The sequence below is a fragment of the Callorhinus ursinus genome, unplaced genomic scaffold (assembly GCF_003265705.2).
Source record: "Callorhinus ursinus isolate GAN/ISIS: 27379988/994484 unplaced genomic scaffold, GSC_fseal_2.0 scaffold53, whole genome shotgun sequence".
Classification (NCBI taxonomy): domain Eukaryota; kingdom Metazoa; phylum Chordata; class Mammalia; order Carnivora; family Otariidae; genus Callorhinus; species Callorhinus ursinus.
In genome coordinates, this window is record NW_027397115.1 from 8,733,122 (window position 1) to 8,758,685 (window position 25,564).

Here is a 25,564-nt window from a genome sequence, read left to right on the forward strand (position 1 = left end):
CTCAGGTGAACCCACCAGTGACATCTCTCTGCAACAGAACCATGGCCGCGATAAACTCTTCTGTGCAACAAAGTTATTTTTGTTTTCTATTGTGCAGCGGTCTGTGGGTCTTAGGTTTGACCTACATGGCGAAAAACTGACTAACTTGTCAACATTTAAAAACTAGAAAATTCAAGGGCGCCTGGGTGGCTCAGTCGGTTAAGCGTCTGCCTTCAGGGTCCTGGGATCGAGCCCCATGTCGGGCTCCCTGTTCAGTGGGCAGTCTGCTTCTCCCTCTCCCTCTGCCCCCGCCCTGCTCATGCTCTCTCTCTGTCATGCTCTCTCTCTCTCAAATAAATAAAATCTTAAAAAAAAAAAATAGAAAAATTCACCATTAAAATCTAGAAACCTGGCCTCTTGCAGAAAAAAAAATTTTTTTTAAGATTTTATTTATTCATTTGAGAGCGAGAGAGAGCACGGACAGGGGGAGAAGAGGGGCAGAGGGAGAAGCAGACTCCCCGCTGAGCAGGGAGCCTGATGCGGGGCTTGATCCCAGGACCCAGAGGATCCTGACCTGAGCCAAAAGCAGATGTTTAACTGACTGAACCACCCAGGTGCCCCCCAATGTTCTTTTAACATTTAGTAATTCGGGGCCCATATTCCCACAAAGTGATTATTAGGTGGAGCTGAGAAGTCCCCTTCAGACAGGGTGCACTCTTCCGGTCACCACTGTGGTCACCCCGAGACGCAAAGGGCAGTGCCCTCTGGTAAGTGCTCGGCCAGGCTCTGTGGCTGTGTGTGTTTGTGACTGCTGGCTCATTTCCCCAGAGCACTCCCTGTGAGGGGGTGGTCCCTTTCTAACAGGAAAGGAAGTGTCTGCACACAGAGCGAGAGGCCCTACCTGGCTCCTATCCTGCTTGTCTAAGGGACAATTCTTTTACTCCTCTCTCCCTAAACATCCCAATAAACACTGGTTCGATTCAAGTCCACAAGAATTTATCCAGCATTTTCTGTATCTCTAACCAGTTGGCCCAAAACAGGTTGAAGGACTGAATGCTGTGACATCTTCCTTTACGTGACTGGGTATGGGACGTTTCTTTACACTTGCAAATACCTGCAAAACGCGGGGCCTCGGTTCTGCTTTATCTCCAGCTCCTTATGGAATAGGAATGTGACTTTCGCTACTTATTTATATATCAGGACTACCTTACAGCAAAAACTCCAAAATTTATGTTCCTGGTGGAAAGATGGGATTGGACTGGCTGGTAGCAGAGGCACATTTCCCATGAAAAGGGCTTCAAGATTCTAGCCCCCAAGTTGCTGAAGGCCGAAAGCTCTGGCCGGCCTGATGGGAGAGACCTGGGGCCCAGAGCTCGCCTTGCTTTCTAGCCCCTGGCCAGGCCACAGAACCAAGCGCCGATGGTGCAGGAACACGGATCAAGGCTGCACACGCTCTGGACTTCTCAGAGAGGGGAAACCAGGCTGCACTCTGCTTGTGCACTTGTTTAGCACTAGATCTGGTACTATCCAAGAGACTGCGGCCTAGGTTGCTGGCCTGGGTTCTGAGATAGCAGCTCGGAGTGCTCACTCGAGTAGCTTCAGACTGAGCCAGATATCCACAGTAGAGCCCTTGGCCCTGCCTGCTTCCCCCACCCTACCCCATGCCTGCTTCAGGGGAAGCCCAGAGTGAAGATTCTGTACACCTCACTTCCCACTCCATCCCTAATCTATCAAGAGGACAACTTTTCATTGTGGCCACTGAAAAGACTCAGAAATTAGCTGAAGATGATTCTGGATAATAAAAGATGCAGTGTGTGGTTAACTGACCAGAGTCATTCTCTCCAAAGTTTAAACTAAATCAGGTCTTTCAATCAGCAATGCTCTGACTAGAGATCTTCGAAATCCCACAATATAGTTTTGATTCATTTCAGAGCCACAAGTTAATTCAGCAGAAATCATCAGCAAAGCAAAAAGAGAGACAGAATAGAGAAACACCACACCCAGGAATCAATGTGGAGAAAACTATCCCCAGTCTGAAAAGTAGTCACATGGTGTGACAGTATTAAAGATTTACCTGTCTGTCATGTTGAGTTTAGAGATTACATCAGCCTGTAAAATAAAACACACAAACACACAGACACAAAAAAAAAACCCCTGGAGAACAGCCAAGAAGATTAAAATGTCCATTAGTGTTTTATTAGTAACTAATAAGGACATTAATCTTCAGTCCCCAAACCACTTGAAAAATAAAGAAAACTAAGTTTTAGTTTAAGCATGCATTCAATCATTATACAACAAAAGTATGGAACAGAATGCTACATTTTTCAAGCCAAATTAGGTATGGTTTTCTTAAGTTCATTCCCATTTGATGCTAGAAGCTGTGCAGTGAAGAAGGGTGCACGACAGACAGATTTATCCTGGTGCCACCGAGGTGGCAGTCCAAGTGACAATCAAATGCAGTGGGCTTTGGCCGACAGCTGCCCATAGAAGCAAACACGTCTGACACACACACAAGAAGCCTGCCAGTCACCCAGAGGCCTGAATCTCAAACTTATTAGTTTACAGAACCGGGGCAAGTGCCCATAAAGGAAAAGAACTATGACATGCATAGACATGCAGAATGCAAAACTATAGATATTACCTTTCTGGGTAGATTTGGTTTAAATTAATTCAAATTAATTTGAACTCAAAGTACAGAACACTGGGAACTGGTTTAGCAATGGTGGAAAATCCAAAGTATATAATTCTATGGATGGACAGCTTAGAATTGAGTGAACATATTCAGAATCAAGTTTGATTTTTAAAATGCAAATTTTTACTAAGAAACAGTGGTTAATCCTGACTCAGTCTGCTTGATAACACAACTGATACTGTTTTAATCTGAAGACCTTGGGGGTATATATCCTGCTTTATTTTTAGTATTCTGTCTTAAGAAATTATTGGTTTGCAAATAAGATCAAAAACTTTCGGGGATTATGAAGAAGATTCACTCAATTCCAGACACCAACGCTCTTCGAGGACACTTAGAAACAATTTCAGCATGCCTTTACGGTTCCTCGTAGGAGTTTGGATTTCCTTCCAGGACAGCATTTACCTTGAATGTGAAACCCAGGCCCCACGAAGTGTCCCTACCCCACCTCCCTGCACTAGCTCTAAGAATGTAAGATTTTCAGAATTTTTCGAAGATGTTTTTCTTACCTGACCCAGAAAATAAATTCCTCCACCTACTACAAAAGCGGAAATTGCCGTACCAAAGACAGCAAACAGGGTGATGGAACCAATATTTTGAAAGAAGTTACCCTGTTGGAAAAAGCAGAATAAGAGAACTGCTTAGGGAAGCTGGTCCAATCAGTGAAGGCACGCACCCCCCACCTGGCCCTCTGCACACACTTGATTCTCTGCAAAAGACTACCCACCTGGTTTGTGCTGTCTTCACTATGACCCCCCACTTCCACTGGGAACGTAGATAAAACCCAACCAAACACTGGATGGTTGGACCCCTGTGAAGGCCTCTAACCTCCCCTTTGTTCTCTGGGTTCTAGTCAAACTGGTAGCTTTTGGTTCTTCGAACATTTCATGCTCCCTGGGCTTGGACCATTCTTTCTTCCTCCTTGCTTGGTGAACTTGAATCATCCTAAGATCTTAGGTGGTTTGGCTCTTCCTGAGGGAAGCCTGCTCTCATCCCTTAGCCAGGTCAGACCCTATTCTATGCTCTCAATGCACAATAACCCTCTCCTGGTAGCACATGACAGGGCTGAAAGCTTACATTCATTTATATAACTATTTGATGTCTGTCCTTCCCACTAAGCTATGTGCTCAATGGTGGTGGTGGGGGGGGCACAAGGTCAGGGACACACACACACACAAGGACCTCGTCTGCTTTTATATAACACAGTTACTGGTGTAATGCCCATCAGATGGAAGATGCCCAATGAATAGGTACTGAAGGAATTAATCGTGTTTCATGTCTGATCAAAGTCCAACGCTTACACAACTGTAATTTTTTATTTAATTAAAAAAAGGTACATAATTTCTTCTAAAGACTTTATGCAATCTCTATACCCAACGTGGGGCTTGAACTCACAACCCTGAGATCGAGAGTCACATGCTGCACTGACTGAGCCAGCCGGGTGCCCCAGAAAAGGTGCATTATTATAAAGAAGGTCAAGATAATAGGTTAGATAATCAGAAAATCCTGTTTGCTGTGCAGGACTTTCAAATACTTTTATTTTACTCTAGGGGCACCTGGGTGGCTCAGTCGGTTAAGCATCTGCTTTCGGCTCGTCATGATCTCAGGGTCCTGGGATTGAGTCCCATGTTGGGCTCCCGGCTCAGCGAGGAGCTTGCTTCTTCCTCCTCCCCATCCCTCTTCCTGCTCATTCTCTCTCTCTCTCTCTCAAATAAATAAAATCTTTAAAAAATAATTTTATTCTACTCTGTTAGTATCTTCATCAAGTATGACAGATAAAATATATTTCCATCTATACTTCACAGCATTTAAGAGAAAATACTTGAGTCCTAGTACTATGGCAACATCTTTCATATTTCCATAAAATTTTTAAAAAGCTATTTATTAGAATCCTGTGGGCTCCACTTAGGAACAACACCAAGGACCCTTGACACTTAATTGTGAGCATAGACAAGGAAATCCATCTTTTCTCTTAACTAACAAGCTATAGACAACAGGAACTGCTATTTTATGCTATATATATTTTTTAAGTTTATTTATTTTTAGTAATCTCTAAACACAACATGGCGCTCAAACTCACAAACCTGAGATCAAGAGTAGCATGCTCTATTGACTGAACCAGCCAGATACCCCAGGAACTGATATTTTATTTTATTGAAGATTTATTTATTTATTTGAGAGAGAGAGAGAAAGAGGGCATGCACGCACAAGCGGCGGGAGGGGCAGAGGGAGAGGGAGAGAGAATCTCAAGCAGACTCTGCACTGAGAGTGGAGCCAGACCCAGGGCTCGAACTCAAGATCCCAAGATCACGACCCAAGCTGAAACCAAGAGTCAGATGCTCTTTCCACTGAGCTGGCCAGGTGCCCCGGAAAGTGCTATTTTAAAGCTCACTTCAAAAGCGTGTCCTCAGCTCAACACTGGCGGTCCCACCAAGCCCATCTCCTTCAGGGGGCTGCTTTGCTTCATTCATTGCAATCTGATTTGGCTGCCCATAACGTGACATTCAATTACTTTGGTATATCAATCTTCCACACACAAAGAACTTTAAAATAACTCAGGGCAAACACAATGATTTGGTTTTTTTCTAAACTAAAGGCTTTCATCTATGAGCTTTTCTTTGCAAAGAGCTGATTTATTTTGTTGTTAAAATAGATTAAATTAGGGGCGCCTGGGTGGCTCTGTCGTTAAGCACCTGCCTTTGGCTCAGGTCATGATCCCAGGGTGCTGGGATCGAGCCCCGCATCGGGCTCCCTGCTCGGTGGGAAGCCTGCTTCTTCCTCTCCCACTCCCCCTGCTTGTGTTCCCTCTCTTGCTGTGTCTCTGTCAAATGAATAAATAAAATCTTAAAAAAAAAAATTAAATTAAGTCTTGATCTGTTTGTAAGAATCTAATGCTGATATAATTTATGGAGTTGGTTAATATTAATCTGGATGTTGAAAATTTACCCAAATTCAAGTTACCACATTCAAGAACTTCCCTTTGTTACATAAAGCAAATTTCTCTCTCTTTGACATAACTAATGGCCTATTCTTTATATTACATTAATAATTTTAAAGAACCAATAGTTGCCTATTTAATGCATATCTTACTGAAATTTGTATTCCAAGTCCAAATTTACATCAACAAATACAGCAATATTAAAGACACCCAGAGATGACTTCCTGTCTTCTTTGGGGAGGGTAAGAAGTGGACAGAAGTCTTTGCATTCACATTTCTAACTCACATTAGTCCCTTTCACATAAACTGTTACGTTTTCTGCTGGAAAGCCATCTTCAAACATATGTTTTTCTAAGAAATTATTATTTTCCTCAAATTTTGGAACAAGTTTCTCTCTCCTCCCTCCAAAAAATTAGAAAATAAAAATTCTATATGCTCTAATACAATAATCAAAGTGTCATATTTTTAAATAAAAACTGAATCAATCTCAGCACTGTTTTGAAATATTTTCACAATCTACTTATAGTTTAGTATCTGTTTATAAAATGAAAGAGTGAAAGACATTGACTTTTAATTCCTTCCTGCCTGTTTCTTTTTAAATTATCTGAGGTCAGTAATAATTTATAAGACTTGGGAATTTTTTTTTACGTTAAACTTCCTTTTCACTTTTTCTTTGAATAGATGCACAATAAAATAACAGCTTAAACAAAATCTGGACTGAACATTTTAGAATATTTATGCTTTAGTATCAAGGTGGAAAATTAAAGATTTAATTAGTATGTTCTGACCAAAACTCTCATGACAAATTTAACTCTCAAGCTTAATAAGCTATTAAAAACAACACTGGTTATATTAATAATAGATAATAACAAGAAGGACCACCAATTATTTAGTGTGGTGGGTGATGCTTTGCAAACATTCTTTCATCTAGTGCAAACCTTCAAACAACCTGAGAGGTAGGATTTTCAGGGTTTTTTGTTTTTTTAATTTTTTACTTTACCCAAAAGACACCTGTAGGGGGCAGCGCATGATTAGACTACATCTCTCTGAAAGTCCAGGCTCTTTCCTCTCTCTGAGGCTAGACCACACCTTCTAACCTTCACAATTTTTAATCACATTCACAAAATAACTGCTGTATTACAAATATTTTAAGTTGAATCACATTTTTGTTTTATTTTTCTTAAGATTTATTTATTTGAGAGAGAATGTCTGACAGAGAGAGCACAAGACAGGGGGAGAGGCAGAGGGAGAAGGAGACTCCCAGCTGAGCAGGGAGCCCAAGGTGGGGCTTGATCCCAGGACCTGGAGATCATGACCCAAGCCGAAGGCAGACACTCAACCATCTGAGCCACCCAGACGCCCCACCTTTTTATTTTAAAACTTAAATACACTTAAAGAAAACTCATGGACAAGAAAAAGACATCCCCAACCCTCCTCGCCCCAAAACACACACACATACATACAAACTGGCTTAAAAGTGAGAAGCTCCTGCCCAGGCAGAAAAGGGTCTCACTGGAAGCTGGAGGAAAGAGACCAGAAATGCTGGGGCAGAGCAGGGAAGTGAGCAGGGGACAGTGAGGCCACTCTCCAAGCTGAGGAGCCAGGAATAGGCAGAGTAACTGTGGGACTAGGTGATGGGCCAGAAGGGGCTGGGGAACTGGGAACAAGCATGAGGCTCCAGTCTGGTAAGGAGAAGCTGGGCCAGGGAAAGGGCAGGAAGAAAGGGAGACTGGGGGTGAGGGGCTATCAGCTGGGAGCTGAGGCCCAGGACAAAACACTGAGAGGGGACCCACTGAAGGAGGCAGAGGCCCAAGGGAGGAGAAAGGCCTGACATGGTGAGCTGAGAGAATCAAAAGGCCTGAGGCACATGTCCCTGCTGTCCCAGGACAGTCTGTGCTCCTACATGTGTCAGTCTGTGTCCAACAAGAGGAATCAATGAATCGTCTGTACACCAATTAAAATCACTCAGGCCATCACTTCCTAGGCAAAACAACCCTCTACGGAAAACACTAGTTAATAAGCCACACTGCCTGAAACCAGGTATGTCTGCTCCTCTCCCTAAGTCTGGCAGTGCAGTCCAGCTTCTACGTGCACCCCCGGAGTGTCGGCGCAGAGCCTCCACTGCTAGGTCAACACCCAAGTTTTTCGGAAGCCTGCCTTACCAACATGGGCAGCCACCTAGACCAAAAGCACCAATGCATGCCTGAGTCTTACCTTGTGTAATGAATATCCTGACTCAAATATAATAGGAGGAAGCAAGAGGAGGAAAAACATATTTGGACGAAACATTTCTTCTTCCTGTAAATATAAAATGGGTATTTTCAGAAGCATGGAAATTTGTGTAGTTAAGAAATAAATCCATCGGTGAAGAGCCAAAAGTAATTAATTGTTCTCTTAGGCCCAGTGGAAACATGCAATGTTTAAAAGAGTACCTGATGATAAAACCAAGCAGCAGAAGAAACCAAAAAACGTAATAAAACCTGCATTAAAAAATGTAGGACAAGTGATTTTAAAAGGTGACCAGCATAAGAAACAGGATGAACTGCTTCCAAACACACAGTATATGCTCTTCATTATTTTTTTTTAATTTTTATAGAAAGGGAGGGGGGAGGGGTAGAGAGAGAGGGAGAAAGAGAATCTTAAGCAGGCTCCACACCCAGCACGGAGCCCGACGTAGGGCTTAATCTCACGACCTGAGCCGAAATCAAGAGTCGGATGCTTAACTGACTGAGCCACCCAGGTGCCCCTGCTTTTCATTCTTTACTAAGGAAAGAAAGTTAATTTTAATACAGAAAACATTTCAATTAAAATAGGACACTTTCAACAATAAGCCCACAAATTGAAATTCTCTGGGAAAAAGTAACAGTAAGCCCTAAAACAATCCACTTAGAGGAAGAGTAAACCCTATACATGTTTAAAACAGCCCTGCCTTTTCTCTGCCTGTCACAGACAACTGTGCCATTTTCCTAAATCTGGGACTATGATGGAATAGTCTCCATCTGATGCCCTTGTGACTTGGGACATGGCTATCAAGCAAGCCCCTTGCCATGCCAGAATATGGCCATCTTTAGAGGGATGACATAATAATTTCATTCTGTATATTAATACCTCTAATTGTTGAGGTACGGGGGGGAAATTCATATTGGTCCTCAAATCCAAAATGGCTGCATGTAATACAAAGCCTACTTAGTAACTGCAGTATTAATTAGGCCCTTTTTCATATGAAAGTTTTCATGCCACAGTCTTGACAGTCAGATTTCCTGTCAAAATCCCTATTCAAAAGAATGGCTAAGTGTATTCTTACAAATGTACAGCTGTTACCATAAAGACTAAAATAACATTCAAAGGCTCAAAATAGAAAGCAAATGATGACTTCTGAAAATGCCTTATTAAATCTTAAAATAACTGCCCATGCAACAAGCTCATGACTCAGACTGGGACCATGTGAAAAGAAATGGGCCGATCTCTATTTTGTGGGGCAACCTATTCTCAGGATCTGTGCAGTGGGACTGCTGTATAGATTCTTTTGGGGTTTCAGAAACTAACCCCCCACCCCACCCTGAGAAAAAAGAGAACCCACCTGTAGCGGGTTGCATGGTGTCCTCCAGGCTTAATTCATGTCCACCTGGAACCCCAGATGTGACCTACTGTGAAAACAGGGTCTTCACAGATGTAATTAAGGTGTAATGTAAGAATCCAGATGAGAACATACTAGAACAGGGTGGGCCCTAAACCCAATGACAGTGTCCTTACAAGAGACAGGAAAGGACACACACGGCGAAGGAGGACATGTGAAGACAGAGATGAGAAAGGGGTTACACTGCCATTGCCAACCAACACCTGGGACCATCAAAACCAGCAAAAGCCAACGATGGATTCCCCCCAGAGCCTGGATTTGCTCCCCAGAGGGAACATGGCCCTGCCAACACCTTCATTTCAGATTTCTGGCCTCTAGAACTATGGAAGAATAATCTCTGTGGTCTTAAGCCCCCCAGTTTTGGTAATTTGCTGCGGCAGCCACAGGAAATGAAATGTCCCACCTTAGAGTGAGTGAGTAGGGTTACAGAAAGATCCTAGGTTCCTTCTGGCAACATCGTCCCCAAAATGGTATGAGGTGATTTTAGATGGTACATGAGCAGTATGCCATATACCACTGATGCCCCAGATTGAGAAAGTCAGCCCCCTTTGATTCTTTTCCAGTCCCAATTAAGTCAAAGACACTGCAGGCTGGCGTGAGGGCGTATAAAGCCTCTCTTCAATGTGCTGATCTCCCTTTTCAACAGAACAAGCTTGACCTCAGAGGCTTCAGGAGGCCTCTGCACTACTTTGTTTTATCATATTTATTTATAAAAACAGTATTGGTTTCCCACAGTATTATAACCTGGTATTATAATGTCTCCTTTAAAATAAACATCTATAGTATATATACCAGTGTTCACAGCAGCATTATCCACAATAGCCAAAAGGTAGAAATGGTCCATCAACAGATGAATGGATAAACAAGTGTGGTATATACCTACAAAAGAGTATTATTCAGCCACAAAAGGAAGGAAATTCTGACACATGCTACAGTATGAATGAACCTTAAAAACATCACACTGAGTAAAATAAACCAGACACAAAAGGACAAATGTTTCCACTTACATAAGGTACCTAAAATAGGTAAATTCATAAAGATACAAAGTAGAATAGGGGGCTACTGAAAAACAGACAATACTGAAAAAAAAAGGCAGAATAGACTGTGGGGAGGGGGGACTGGGGAGTAGTTTACTAGGCAGAGTTTCTGTCTGGGATGATAAAACAGTTCTGGAAATAGATAATGTGATGATTATACACCATTGTGAATGTAGTTAGATGTAGTTAGCCACTGAAATATATACCTAAAAATAGCTAAAATGATACATTTTATGTTTTACCACAACCAAAGCCTTTAAAAAAAAAACTGCTACAAAAAATATATATACATAAAAAAGCAACTTGCTTCAAGAAATAAATACATAAGTATATGACAATACAGGTGGAAGGCAGGCCCAGGGGGATAGTCTGGCAGCAGAACTGCACGGAAAGAACACCAGGCTCCTTGTTTTTTCTGATCTCCTCTTGCTTCCCGCAGCACCCGGTTTCCAAACAGGTGTCCTGCTTTCGGCTCCAGCTTTCCACAAACACCTGTTCCTCCAGGAAGCCTGGCCCAAGTATCCTGGCCTAGAAACCGCCCCCTTCCTCTGAGGTCAAGCCCAGATCGCCTGGACGGCTCTTTGGGCGCTTAATTACATTCACCACCCAACTCTGCTTCACTTGCCTGTACCATTAAATATACTACTATTATTTAACTTGGAAAGGAACGTCCACTGAAAAATAAATTCAACAAAATTGAAGCATACAAAACTTGGAGGACAACCTCCCCGCCCCACCCCTAGGCTCCCACTGCTCAGAACAAGGGTCACCAACTCACAGGCTCCCCGGGCGACACAGCATTCCCCCAAGGAACAGCTGCTGAATCTCTGTGGGGCGGCATGTGGGCCTGATGTTAACAGAGTTTCTGTTTCTTCAAGGGAAGCTAGAAGTTCAGGTTTTTATGTGCAATTTCCAGCATTTTATATAGATTTACAATATTTTAAAATAAAACAATTTTTAATTGTTTAAAATCAGGTCCAATTTTGAGTGACTGATTTTAAATTGGATCAGTTAAATTTTGATTTAAATCAAAATGTGTTAGCAGGCTTTATCTACACATCAGGCTGTATGCAGGAATAGAGAAAGGGTTACAGTCTGTGTCCCCTGCCCTACAACCTAGCCACTGTGAGGGTGATGAAATTTAACCAGTTGTAGTAGACCAGAGAGATCATTCACAATGTGCTCCAGTGGGGCCTGCCCCGTCCCTTCCCCAGCTAAGGGGAGGTCTATCATAGGAGGAGCTCAACATGTATTTTGAGAATTCATTTAATATGTACAATATTTCCTGAATATTAAGTATAACAGTTCAAATTGTGTTTTAGGTCAGACCATGTCGCTTGTTTTGCAAATTTTACACTCTACAGTTTCCTAGGTAAATTAATCCTAGCACCTAGGAGCTGAATCAAGATAAGAGAGGTTTGAATGTGCTAAATTATAGCTACAAAATATTCTTTAATATTTTGAAATGAACCTTACTGCCCTCTACACAATCAATTTTGTTACACACTTTTAAAATCTCTGTACTCAATATGGATGCATAAGTTTTTTTGTGTGTGTGTTTTTTTTTAAATTTATTTATTTGACAGAGAGAGAGAGAGAGACAGCGAGAGAGGAAACACAAGCAGGGGGAGCGGGAGAGGGAGAAGCAGGCTTCCTGCCGAGCAGGGAGCCCGATGCGGGGCTCGATCCCAGGACCTTGGGATCATGACCTGAGCCGAAGGCAGACGCTCAACGACTGAGCCACCCAGGCGCCCCAAGGATGCACAAGTTGAAATTTGAGTTTCGGTTAGTCCTTGTACCACAAGATGATGCCCACATGAGGACTACTATATGAACACAAGGGTAAGAACACCCACACACTGAGGACAGCATGGTGTATGGTGGAGAGAATACAGAATACACAGGGCCAGCTCATCTGGCCCTAAGGCTCAACTCAGCCACTTCCTAGCTCTGTGATGTTGGACATGTCTCAACCTCTCTGTGGTCACTTTCTTCATCTGTAAAAACACAGTGATGATAATATGTGGTCAATCTACCTCATGTGGTTTTCATGACGACAACATGAGCTACAGTGTAGAAAGCATTCTGTAAGTTCTACGGTGCTGGACAAATCCGTTTTATCTTCAGCTGTCAGCAATAACCACTGATTGACGTTTAATGCTAATTAGAGACTTCCCCCCAGACAGCAGCAGGTTATTCTAAGATTATACAAATTAAAATAAATAACAAAACATGACACTGAGTGCTCCCGGGTTAACTTGAAGCAGTGTGAGACTTACGTTTTTTTCAAAAAAGTCAGATGTAAAGATATCAACCCTAATCCAGTAGAATGTTAAAAAATTAATGGGACAATATAAACTTCACTGAGAGTCAAGTAATGATAAGCCACCATAACTAACCATCAGTGTTATAAAATTAAGGACAACCAATAAAAATTTTAAGTATGTTCAAAAATCAACAGGTGGGAAAACCTACCTTCCAATTTGCCAATTTTTTGAACTCTATAATTTTTATAACTGCTCCCATGAGAATACCTAGAAGAGAAAATATAAAATTGAACATAATTTAAGATATGAGAAAGATTACTCAGGTTTATTATTCCAGAGAAACTATGTCTTTAAATGGCTTTTATGGATTTCTGCAAGTTTTATGTCTGAAAACCTAATAATGGAAACCAATGTGAAGTTCTGAGTTGCATCTCAGGCAAGCATACTATAATAAAGTCAACAACAACGGGGTGGGGTGCGGCTAGGAAACAAAAAGCTTGACAAAACAAGACCCAAGGATAGTCTGCTGGGCACAGAAGATTTAACACCTGTCAGTTTTGCTACATCTGCCCATCTTCAATGTGAAATGACAGAAAGCCCACGAACTAAGTTGGCCCTATACTGCATAATCTTACCATTTTCAAAAAAGAATCCAAGATCGCTTTCTTAGATTCAGATGGCAGCTCTATGCAGAGTATTCAGTTGGAGATAAAACCTCAATGCTAAAAATAACCTAAAGTAAAAATTCTGTGAAATTCCTGGAACAAAACAGACCATCTGAGTTCAGGCATGTTTCCTTAAGGCTGACAGGCTCATTACTCTCTCATAAAGAACCTACCAAAAATAATTCTCAAAGAAGCATCACGAGGACAGTTTATGATGGCTCTGTTACTCACTAGACAAATGATTTTTAACCCTGTTGACTCATCAGAATCACCATGGGAGCTTTTCATAAAAATAAAGACACCCCAGCAGCACTCCAGACCTACTAAATCACAATCTCTGTAGGGGGTTATACAAAGCAAGCCTGAAGACCACGGTCATAGACTCTTAAAGACAAAGCCTTCCCTCCCCACTACAGAGGAAGGAGCTTCTCCCCATCAACAACAGAAAGCCAGAAAGGCAGAAAGCCGAAGAAACACACTTTGTTGGGTGGGGCGAGGAGACGATCCTAGAAGAGAAGTTTATCAGGAAAAGGAAGTGCACGGAAGACTCACTTCTGTGGGGAAGGGCGTTTCAGGTGAGGAGATAAGTTTAACTTTATAAACCTTTATAAACTTTATAAACAGTTCAAAGTACTATTTGAACTGTTACATATTATTAAAACAATAATAAAATTACTTTGAAAAAGAGACCAAGACAAAATAGATTTGGGCTGTAAAGAGTCAATGAACCTATTTTCGGAAAAGAAGTTGTCCATTCACTTGCCAGGTGGCATGAAAGCACTGATTGACGTTTAATGCTAATTAGAGACTTCTGAGGGAAGTCTCTAACCTCTCCAGATAGGGTTCCCCAGTTGCTTCTCTCTTCTTTTCTTTTCAAATGGTGTATACATTTTAAGGACTTTTTAATACAATTTTTTATTAATCAAATAGCTCATGAGTACTTTGTAAAATGTTATAAATAAGACAAAAGTCCCTTTTGATGAGATCCCACCCCCCACTCCCACCTTAGTTCTTTCTCTTCCTGCTCCCGGGTTACCAACCATCTTTATAAGTTTGGGAAATATTCTACCAGATCATTCTCTATCCTCTTACATGTTTATATTTAGCCACACAGTCCTGAGTGTGTGTTTATATAAAATTTACAGTACGGTAATGCATCATTCTACTACTTGCTATTTTGCTCAGTGTTAAATCTTGGGAGATGCACTCAGCGATTATTACATATAGATCTGCCTCATTCCTTTGAACAGCTCTGCAGCATAGCATAAAAATGCCACACATTGAATAGATATTTCCCCAAAGAAGATATACAAATGGCCAACAAGCACATGAAAAGATGCTTAACATCATTAGGGGAATGCAAATCAAAACCACAATGAGATAGCTCTTCACACTCCCTAGGATGGCTAGCATAAAAAGACAGGAAAGCAAGTGGGGCAAGGGTATGGAGAAACAGGAGCCCTTATTCATACATTGCTGGTGGGAATGCGTGCAGTCACTGTGAGAAAACTGTTTAGCAGTTCCTGAAAAAGTAAAAGAGAGTTACCATATGACCCAGCACAGAAAACAAACGCTCATAACAGAAATTTGTATATGGGTGTTCATTAGCAGCATTATTCACAGTAGTCCAAAGGTGGGAGCAACGCAAATGTTCATCAACTGATGAATGGAGAAACAAAGTGCACATTCACACAATGGAATAATACCTGGCAATTAAAAAAAACGGGGCACTGATCTATGCCTCAACGTGGATGAATCTTGAAAACGTGTTGAGTGAAAGGAGGCAGGCACAAAAGACACCTATTTTGTGACCCATTTGTACAAAACATGCAGGAGAGGCAAATCTAGAGACAGAAATGGTTGCCTTGGACTGGGGAGGAGGGGTTTGGGGGGGTGACAGCTCAAGGGAATGGGGTTCCTTTTTGGGGTGATGAAAATTTTCTAATAAAATCGACTGTTGTGATAGTTGTACAACTCTGAATATACTAAAACCCACTGAATAGTACATTTAAAATGGATAACTTGTATCATATATGAATTATATCTTAATAAATCTGTTATAAAAAAAGGCCGCAGATTGTACAATTTCATTTATACAAAATGTATGTAATAGGCAAGTCTACGGAGACAGGAAGTAGGTTGGTGGTTGCCAAGGGAGGGGGGAAGGAGGGAATGGGGAGTGACTGCTAATAGGTAGAGGTTTCTTTTTCAGTGATGAAAATGTTCTGTAATTAGATAGTGGTTGATGGTTGCACAGTCCTGTGAATATACTGAAAAGCACTGAATTGTACACCTTAAAAACTGTGAAGTTTATGGTATGTCAATTATACTTTAATTTTTTAAAAAGTCACAGTTTTGGGCGCCTGGGTGGCTCAGTTGGTTAAGCGACTGCCTTCGGCTCAGGTCATGATCCTGGAGTCCGGGGATCGAGCCCTGCATCGGGCTCCCCGCTCAGCGGGGGGTCTGCTTCTCCCTCTGACCCTACCCCCTCTTGGGCTCTCTCTCTCTCACTCTCTCTCAAATAAATAAATAAAAACTTTTAAAAAAATAAAAATAAAAAAAATAAAAAGTCACAGTTTTTTTAACCGTTCCGCAAATGATAGCTGTCTCCAACCCTTTGCTGTTAACAGCGGTCCTGCAATGAACATGCTGGTTCTCGCCTCTTTGTGTAAGAGTGTTTCCTGAGGGCATATCCAGAGACAGTGAACAGCATAAACATTTTTCTCTCTTGAGAATGCTGCCAAACTGTCCTCCAAAGTGGTTGCACCGAGTTATACTGCTGCCCCAGAGCACTCCCACATCCTCACCAACCCTGGATAATCATCAGACTAACATTTCTGCCCCATATGATGGGCAAGAAGTTGTACTTTGCTTCACTTTGCATTTGCAGCTAATCTGCATTCAGTAATCATTCCTGATTACTAGGGACGCAGAACCTCTTTTCATGGTTTCAGATTTCATTTTTAAAGCTAGTGTTTTCCTGCTCTACTAAAACCTCAACTTTCTCTTTCCCTTGTAAGTGTATAATACCATGGTTAATGCTTTTGTGATTACATGTGAAGCAGCTGCATTTGAAAATCATTATTTATAATTATCTATTATTATACCTATTGATTATAATCATAATTATTCTATTGCCTAAGCTTGTTTCTATATTATTATTTATGAGGCACTAGAAAGCTTTGTAGAATACGATGTGATGTTACTATTCCTACTGTTACTATTATTACTTGAGCAATCCCTTCTAGATATCCTAGACTAAATATGCAGTGTGAGACTGGCAAGCTACTGCTTTTCCTTTTGAGACTAAGGTTCCAAGTTAGGTCAAATCAATCTACTCTACAGGAGGAATTCATACCACACAACTAACCACCAGATGGAAATAAAGCCCTATTAGATACAATTTTGTACATTCTTACCAGTAAAAAGAATATAAGCATGTACTTTCGAGTTACAAATTTTTATCTTATTAAAAGACAGCACTACTGTATTAATATATTTAAATGTACACACAAAATAGAGACTGTAAAAGAGTGAGATTAAAAATAAATAGAAACTTGGGCGCCTGGGTGGTTCAGATGGTTAAGCATCTGCCTTCGGCTCAGGTCATGATCCCAGGGTCCTGGGATCGAGTCCCGCATCAGGCTCCCTGCTCGGAAGGGGGCCTGCTTCTTCCTCTCCCTCTGCTGCTCCCCCTGCTTGTGCTCTTTCGCTCTCTCTGTCAAATAAATAAATAAAATCTTTAAAAAAAAATAAACAGAAACTCAAGTTCTGACATTTTCTTCTGCCCTCAATGGGTCTTGGTGCACACACCTCACCATGGACACCACTGGATTAATTCAAAACATCGGGAACAATTAATATTTGTTGAGCCCCTTCTCCCAGGATTTGTCACTTTAAATTATTTCTAATCCTCAAGAGAATACTTCAGGTAGGAAGGCTCAGAGTTGACGTGGCCTGTCTGATGGCTCAGGGCCACCAAGTGACACTGGACATCCTACCACTTCGTGATAACAGGCAGACTGCACTGCCCCAGCCTGTCTGCACAGCTGTTACAGCCTGAGGACCCTCATCTCTTCCAGGGTGCATTGCTGCTCTACCACCATCACTGTGCAATGTTCCTGATAATTAATGTTACAGAAAAAATGCTTAAGATGTCTTACAGATGATAATCAGGTTGCCAAACAGTATGTAGAACATGATCTTAATTCCCTTAAAAAACAGATACATATGTACATATATATTTATTTGCCCCGTGTTAAAAATACACACACCCCTTATGTCCAGGCACTGTGCTAATGTATAAAATATACACATTTTTGTTCATTCTCACAACTACCCTGCAAGGCAATAAACCATAATAATATAGATGATAGGGGCGCCTGGGTGGCTCAGTTGGTTAAGCGACTGCCTTTGGCTCAGGTCATGATCCTGGAGTCCCGGGATCGAGTCCCACATCGGGCTCCCTGCTCAGCAGGGAGTCTGCTTCTCCCTCTGAATCTCTTCCCTCTCATGCTCTCTCATTCTCTCTCAAATAAATAAATAAAATCTTAAAAAAAATAATAATATAGATGACAATATTAATAGCCCCAGCTAACAGTTAATGATTACTTAGCAGGTAGACATTATACTAAATGAATTCTATGTATTACCCTGCTCGATATCTGCAACTCTAGGAAGTGAAGGTCCTGTTGCCTACACTTTATAAATAAGGAAACCGAGGCTAAGGCCCAGCATCACTTACCTAGTGAATAATAGCAGATCCAGAATTGTTTAAGAATGATTTTATCTTTATTTGATTATATAACAGATGCACATGGTTCAAAACTTAAAAGGTAGAAGAATACTCTGAAAATTTGAGTCTCTGGGCTTTTTTCTAGGCTTTTGCTATCACTGCCATTCCCATCTAAATAAATACGATTCCCCATGGGTGGGGGCATCCAGAGCAAAAACCCTTGAAAGAGGGATTGTTGGGTCAAGGTTACAGGCATTTTTCATTCTCACGCCATGACGCGTGCCCAGCTCCCTTCACTGGGCCCATCTGTGTGAGCTGCTGAGAACGCTGGCTGCTAAGTGCTCACAGCTGTCCCCTACTCCAGAGAAGTGCCCTCAGCTGCCCAAAGGCACTTATCAGGAAGTTGTGCCCGCTCTGCACCAGTTCACAGCCAATGACTCACTGAGCCAGCATTAGGAGTCCAACCCCTGGCTTTAAAAAGGGACAACCACAGCATGGGTTCTTGCTCCATTGTCTTCCTAGTGAGGCCCTGGCTGGGCTGAAACTGAGATCCAGCCCAGTGTTTGGCTCTTTCTCCTCCCCTAGTCTGGCTTCCTCCCTTCCTCACAGATTTATTCATAAAGAGCACCCCTCCATAAATTATCTGTTCCCCAACCATCTCAGACTCTGCTTTTAGGCAGCCAGCTTAAGACCACTGGTTCCAGGAGTGGAGTGGTTCCAGGAAGCAAATTCGAAAGGTGCTGTGCTTCTGGGGTTGGATTACGCAGCAGCCAGTGAGCAATGAGGACCCCAGCGTGGTGGTAAAGTCCTGGCAGTCACTCACCTGGGACTGCCCTGGACTGCTGGAACTCCCTTGTGGCCAGCCAGGTGGGCACATGGGTGGGAGGCAGTGGCTCAGGCAGTATCTGCAGGGTTGGAGAGGGGTGGGGGAAACAAGAACAGTGGAATTGTGTGGTGCTTGCCGGGGGCCACTGATGTTTGGAAAGAGAAAATGACCAGGCTCAGGCAATCACCAACCTAAAAGCAAAGGGTGAGAGTCATAGGGCTTCCTTGGCAACATGTAAGTAGACCCCCATCACCTGCAGCTGGAGGGCTTCTAGAGCTGAAGATCAGGCATGGGACTTAACCGCCAGAGGGGCAGATCTTCCGAGAAAGTTGAACTCAAGAAGGTCCATCTATACCTTCTCCTGCCAGGCCTGCTAAGGAAGAAGTGGGACTCTGAGACGTGGGGGAGTTATCTTGGGGAGATGTACACGAACACCTTGAACCTCCAGATTCCTGTGGACCCTCTGGGCTGGGAGAAGTGCCCCCACCTCCTTGCTGGAATACAGAGCTCCCCAGGCTATTTAGAGATTACAAAGAAGCTCCAAATAAGTCAAACGCCTTCTGTTAATTCCTGCTTTCTGTCATAACCTAGTCCCAAAGGACCCAGGCCATATGGACATTCCCCGGGACAACACATTGGTCCACTAGACTGTGGATATCATGTTAATCTGATATGACAAGAAGTGGCGAGTCAATGTCTTGGTGAGACACAGAGGCTTCAGAGGATAGAAAGTTTCAGGGACCTGCCCACCAGGGAAGCTGTTAGGGGTCAAGTGGTCTGCAGCATGACAGACCATGCCTCCAAGCAAAGCACGTTCCGCCTCCAAGCAAAGCACGTTCCGCCTCCCACCACTGAGAAAGAAGCGCAAGGCCTGGTAGGCCTCCTCCAGGTTTGAAGAAAACTACTTCAATCCATTTGCTGGTTTAGGAGGCTGAAAGTTTTGAGCGGGGCCCAGAAGAAAGGGCCCTGCAGCAGGTCGGGCTGCAGTTCAAGCAGCTTTGCTGCTTCTGCCGTACCAAGTGGAAGACCGCACAGTAGTAGAAGTATCTATGGTAGAAAGGGATGGTGTGTGATGTCTCAGGCAAGCTGCAATAGGAGGGCTGCTCAGCATAGATCTCTGGGGTTCTGGAGCAAGGTCTTGCCATTTGCAGCAGAGAAACTATACACCATTTGAAAAACACCTGAGGATAAAAACCCAAAGAGCTCCTGGCATGCTCTGGGGCCCTGGTAGAAACAGAGTATCTGAGCATAGGACATCAAGTGCTCATGTGCTCAGAACTGTCCTTTCTAAGAGAGGTTGCCATATCTACCCAGCTCTAAGGCCAGGTGGGCCCAGCAGCAATGCATTGTAAGATGAAAGTGTTACATTGCAGATCAGGCTTGTGTGGGCCTAGAGGACACAGGCGTGAACAGGCGCCCCAGGCCTCTGTGCCCGCTATGGCTGTTATGTCAACACCTCTCTCGGTTCCTACATATGGCCTTACATACCGCCTCGTTGGGAGTTCTTCATGACCAGCTGACAAGAGGAAAAACCCAAGCTTGGTTCATGGAGGATTCAGCCCGCCTCTCGGCTCAGCCACGTCAGTGTTTGTGCAATGGGCTCATGAACACAGAAGATATGGTGGCAGCGACGGGAGCTGGGCAGGGGCTCGACAGCATGAACCCCTCACACCATGGCTGTGCGAGCTACTGCCATTGCTGAGTGGAGCACTGGACAGCCACAGAGACCAACACCTATCACCTGATGTGGTTCCATCCCTTGTGAAGACCAGCTAGCTACAGGATGGCAACTCCATTACATCAATGGAAAGGGCGGTAGTTCATCCTGACTGAGACTGACGCGTGTGCTGGCTGTATGTCTTTTGGCTAGTGCCACTGTCCAGGGCCCACAAGTGCCTGATCCACCAAAGTGGGATACCGCATAACAATGTGTCAAACTAAGAGACTCCCTTTATGGCAAAGAAGGGGCAGCAGTGGGCATGTGACCACGGACTCCACATGGTCCTATACCACATACCACCCCATGCAGAAGCTGCTGGCCAGCCAGAGTGGTAAGAGGGTCTCAGAGAAGCTGAGGCACCAGCTTGGAGAGGACATGCTATGAAGAATGGAGCTCCCCCCAAGGATGCAATTTACTCCTTAAACCAATAGCCAGGGGCACCTGGGTGGCCCAGTTGGTTAAGTGTCTGCCTTTGGCTCAGGTTGTGATCCCAGGGTCCTGGGATGGAGCCCGCATGGGGCTCCCTGCTCAGCAGGGAGTCTGCTTCTCCCTCTCCATCTGCCTCTCCCTCACTCCCCCCTTTATGCGCACGTGATCTCTCTCTCTCAAATAAAAATCTTAAACAAAACAAAACACCAATGGCCATTATAGGGCGGTACATCCGCAGGGGTAAGCACGGGTACAGACAACACACAATGGGTAAAAGTAGGAGTGGCCCCACTCAACATCATTCTCAGGGACTCATCTGGGACCGGCGATCCCTACTTGGGGAACTTCTGCTTCCTTAGGCTGCAACTTCAGGCTCAGGGGGTCGAAAGGTCCTGGCTCCCAGAAGGTGACATTACCCCAGGATTCACATAGTAAGAGTTACAGTGGCTGCTGCCTGGTCCCTTTGGGCTCCTTGAGCCAAAAGACCAGCAGGCCTGGAAACAGGTTACCATACTGGCAGGGATAATTGACCCTGTTCATCATGAGGAGATAGACCTGCTACTATATAATGAAGCAAAAAGGAATATAATTATGTAATACTCTTTTACCCACAAATGATTGTTTTGAAAATATTTTTAGCACATTTTGGCAACTGTAATTACAGAATCAAGTTATATTATCATAAGGTAATTTTGAAAATCCAATCCTTGATTCTGCCACCTATTTGAAAGCAGATACCTCAAAGATACTCTAATTTAAAAGATGGGAATCCGTACCTCAGTGCTGTTTGTTTTCTGGGGAAAGCCTGTTTTATATGTTTTGTTTTAAAGTAGCTCACATTAGGGCACCTGGGTGGCTCAGTTGGTTAAGTGACTGCCTTCGGCTCAGGTCATGATCCTGGAGTCCCGGGATCGAGTCCCGCATCGGGCTCCCTGCTCGGCAGGGAGTCTGCTTCTCCCTCTGACCCTCCCCCCTCTCATGCGCTCTCGTTCCCTCAAATAAACAAAGAAAATCTTTAAAAAAAAAAAAAGTAGCTCACATTATTCCTTTTTCCACCACAGAGGAGAACATTTAGGTGGTGAGAGAGGAAATTCAAGAAATCAACCCAAAATGCAGATGTCAGAATACAATTATTTAATAACCTTTCATGTTTTAAAATTTAGCCTATCTCCCTACTCTGGCATAACTAGGAGATTTAAATATGAAATCCAACCTACGGATGATAAAATGCTCAACTAAGAGAAGATGACCATAAAACTAGGGAAGTCCAAGCAAGACTCCAGGAAAAAGGAGGAAGTTATTCCACACCGAGCACACATTGAGTTCACGGCAGTAAAAGAGCAACAGGTGTTCCAAGGAGACCTCATCACCTCTGACCTGTGTCCAGGAACTAAGAGTCTGCGCTAGCACCGTTCCTTGGAATGCAACGGCCTCGAAAATCCTGAGTCTAATGTGATCATTTTGTCAATTTGACAACCAATTTTGGCCTCTGCCTCTAAGACAGCTACTCTTAACACCAACAAATGAATGCCTATTTCTTCTCTAAGAAAAATCAAAGCAGGGGCGCCTGGGTGGCTCAGTTGGTTGAGCGACTACCTTCACCTCAGGTCATGATCCTGGAAGTCTTGGGATCGAGTACCGCATCGGGCTCCCTGCTCAGTCTGCTTCTCCCTCTGACTCTCCCCCTCTCATGTGCTCGCTCTCTCTCTCATTCTCTCTCTCAAATAACAAAATCTTAAAAAAAAAAAAGAAAAAGAAAAATCAAAGCACCTCAGATTCAGAGAGAGTTCCTCGTGAGACACCGTAAGCTGTTGTCAGCATTAGTTAGACTTTAATAGTCTAAAAAGGAACAGAAGCTGTTATAGTTACAGCTAGGATTCTCACTTTGTCTAAAAAAAAAAAAGAAAAATTTTTTTTTAGAACTTAAGTACAATTAGAATATCATTACTACATCTGTTTTTTCCTGAATTACTTTTCGTCAATAACTCAGGAACCAAGTGATTTTTTCATCACTTTCCACTCAAAACCCCCAATGACACAAAGAGCACTAAATTAAAAAAATTAAAATCCTTTAGTCAAAACAAGAATGAGTTTATAAAACTAAAGGCACAGATTAAGAAGGTTATGACAAGGGAGCACTCCTGTGTGCACCCTAGTCAGTGATGCAATCAAATCTGGGTTGTCTAATTGGTAGTACTGGCATCGGATAGGGCAAATTTCCAGTACTTACTTAACCCCTTCTGACTTTTCTCTCTAAAATAAAGTATGATTGGGGGGAGGGGAGGAGAGAAATCTCCTGTTTTGCTACATACAACAGTGGGTAGTAGGCAGTACAATTATTTCATTTTTAAACCTTATAAATTTCAGCCCAAAATATATAGTGAATCAGCACCAACAAAAGTAAATATATGAACTTAATATACGGAAGGAGTAGTAAAAACGAAAGAACACAAAAAATGATATAAACTCAAACCAAGTAAAGTCATCTAATCTCCATGTATATGCCTACATGTGGTCTGGAAGAGAAGGAAGCATAATAAAAATAGCTGAAATTGTCAATGAAAAGGATTTTTCTGTTTCTGTATAGCTCTCTGTGCAAAAAAGAGAAAAAAAATTTTTTTCAAAGGCCTAAGCTACAGAATTCCATAAGTATAGAAAGTATCCAAAAGCTTTGAAGGGTCAAGAAAATATCTTTTAAAATTTCATGTTGATACTTTTTTATAAAAGAATGAGAAAAGTCTGGAGATTCATCTGAAAACACAATAAAATAGAAGGGGGGAAATGTGCTTTTAAAGGGCAGATAGTCCTTTTCTATATCAATAATTTCTTAGGAACTCTGAATGTTTAACATCAAAGGCCAATCGTGTCTCTAAATGACGGCAAACTGAAAAGCAACTCTGGGTTAGAAGAGGTAGGCCAGCAGAGTTTATCCCTGAAAGAAGGAAAACCCCATTTTCTCTGGCAGCTTCATCTAGATTCTTTGTTGGCACAAAACTTGGAAACTCTTGAAATGGTGGATATATCAATATTTTGTTACACTTTGCTCCAGTAAGAGAAAAAAAGTTCTCCTTCAATTTACATAGCTTTATGAAATACAGGACTATTTTGATAGCTTTGTCAGCATTTCCAAATTCTAACCAAATGTCCTCTAACATAATAAAAAATACTTTCTGGACTCTGCCACTCTCCCTGGAACTGCTCTTAGCATTCCAATCACCTGAGTTAGCTAACGGAAGTTTTGAAAGCAAGACTTACTCTCCATCAACCCTCCCATGACCTGGCTGTACAGGCTAGTTATTTCTGCTACATCAGTGAAGAAATTAACCCTGTAGATGGAGAGCCTTGGCCAATCCCCAACACCATTCCACTCCCTGTCCAGGCTGGGGAGGCCATGAGGTCAGAGTTCATCCTACAACTTCTGGTGGAAACAGGGAGAAGAGGAGGTCACTCTTCCCTCTGTGATTGCTACTGTAAGGATAGTACACCTGAAGCTGGAAAGGTTCAGGAGAGAGCCTGCCTGAGAGTGAAGCCAAAACAAAGGGAAGCACTGTTGAGAAATGAAGAAAAACGGAGTCTAGGAGACTTGATCCAGCTAAGTCTGAAGTTAGAGCCCCCTGTAGCTTTCTCGGTTCCATGGGCCAATGGGTGTACAACTCCACCCCCACCAATGTGTTTGCTTTGAATCAATTTTAACTGATTTTCTCGCTTAAGTGAAAAGAGTCCTGTATCAGTTAAGATGCTTTTAGCTGCAAGTAAAAGAACACCTGCCTAAAAATGGCTTCAACCACAGATGTTTGTTATTTCATATAACAGGCAGCTTTAGAACTATCAATTCAACAAAACCAACAATGCAGTCAAGAATCCGGGTTTCCCATCTGTCCCCTTGGCGATCCTTAGCATTCTGGCTTTTGTATCTGAGCCACAGTGATTGCAAGACGTCCACAAGTTCTCCAGGCATCACATCCTCACAGGACAGCATCAAAGGTAGGGGAGATTTTTTTTTTATCAGAGAGGAGAGAGTGCCGTGCACCTCAGCCCTTCTCCATGGTCTCACAGGCCAGAACGGGGTTTCATACTGCCTTGCTGCCTTCACCCTGTTCAAGCAATCAATGGCAGAGTGGAATTATCATGATGGCATAAAGACCAGTCTTGACGTGGAGGAGCCCGTCTTCTTTGAGTGCAACTGTGGCAAGATACCTTTTGATATGTTATTTCAAATTTAAAATCAAAATTAGCAGGGCACCTGGGTAACTCAGTCATTAAGCATCCGCCTTTGGCTCAGGTCACGATCCAAGGGTCCTGGGATCGAGCCCCGCATCAGGCTCCCTGCTTGGCTGGAAGCCTGCTTCTCCCTCTCCCACTCCCCCTGCTTGTGTTCCTGCTCTCGCTATCAATTTCTGTCAAATAAGTAAATAAAATCTTTAAAAAAAAAAAAAATAAAATCAAAATTAGGGTTCTATTTTCAAGGAAGAAGGGGGAAAGGCCCTTGGGCAGGCAACAATGTCTGCTGTAACTCCTAACACAAGCAGTTACCCAAACATTCAGAGCGAAGAACATGACATTCCAAACCAAATTATAAGAACTATCGTTTCCATGTGCACATGGAATACCTAAATACACACCAACTACCGTTCTTATTCTA

At 42.8% G+C, this 25,564-nt stretch overlaps 1 protein-coding gene across 14 annotated transcripts in view; it reads right to left on the reverse strand.

The window, feature by feature from the left end:
* Positions 1 to 25,564, reverse strand: part of SLC9A8 (solute carrier family 9 member A8) — a 68,046-nt gene that overhangs the window by 33,603 nt on the left and 8,879 nt on the right. For 9 of the 14 annotated variants that reach the window (XR_012375605.1, XR_012375603.1, XR_012375604.1 and 6 more), the window contains 4 exons: positions 12,756 to 12,814; positions 7,821 to 7,904; positions 3,178 to 3,279; positions 2,054 to 2,133 (listed from right to left, as the gene is read on the reverse strand). Coding sequence is in view for 10 of the 14 variants with exons in the window: in XM_073883993.1 (XP_073740094.1) it covers positions 2,054 to 2,133; positions 3,178 to 3,279; positions 7,821 to 7,904; positions 12,756 to 12,814 (325 nt within the window). In the remaining 4 variants the exon portion in view is untranslated. The remainder of the gene's footprint in view (positions 1 to 2,053; positions 2,134 to 3,177; positions 3,280 to 7,820; positions 7,905 to 12,755; positions 12,815 to 25,564) is intronic. The other 5 variants (XM_073883994.1, XM_073883998.1, XM_025853402.2 and 2 more) reach the window with 2 other exon arrangements.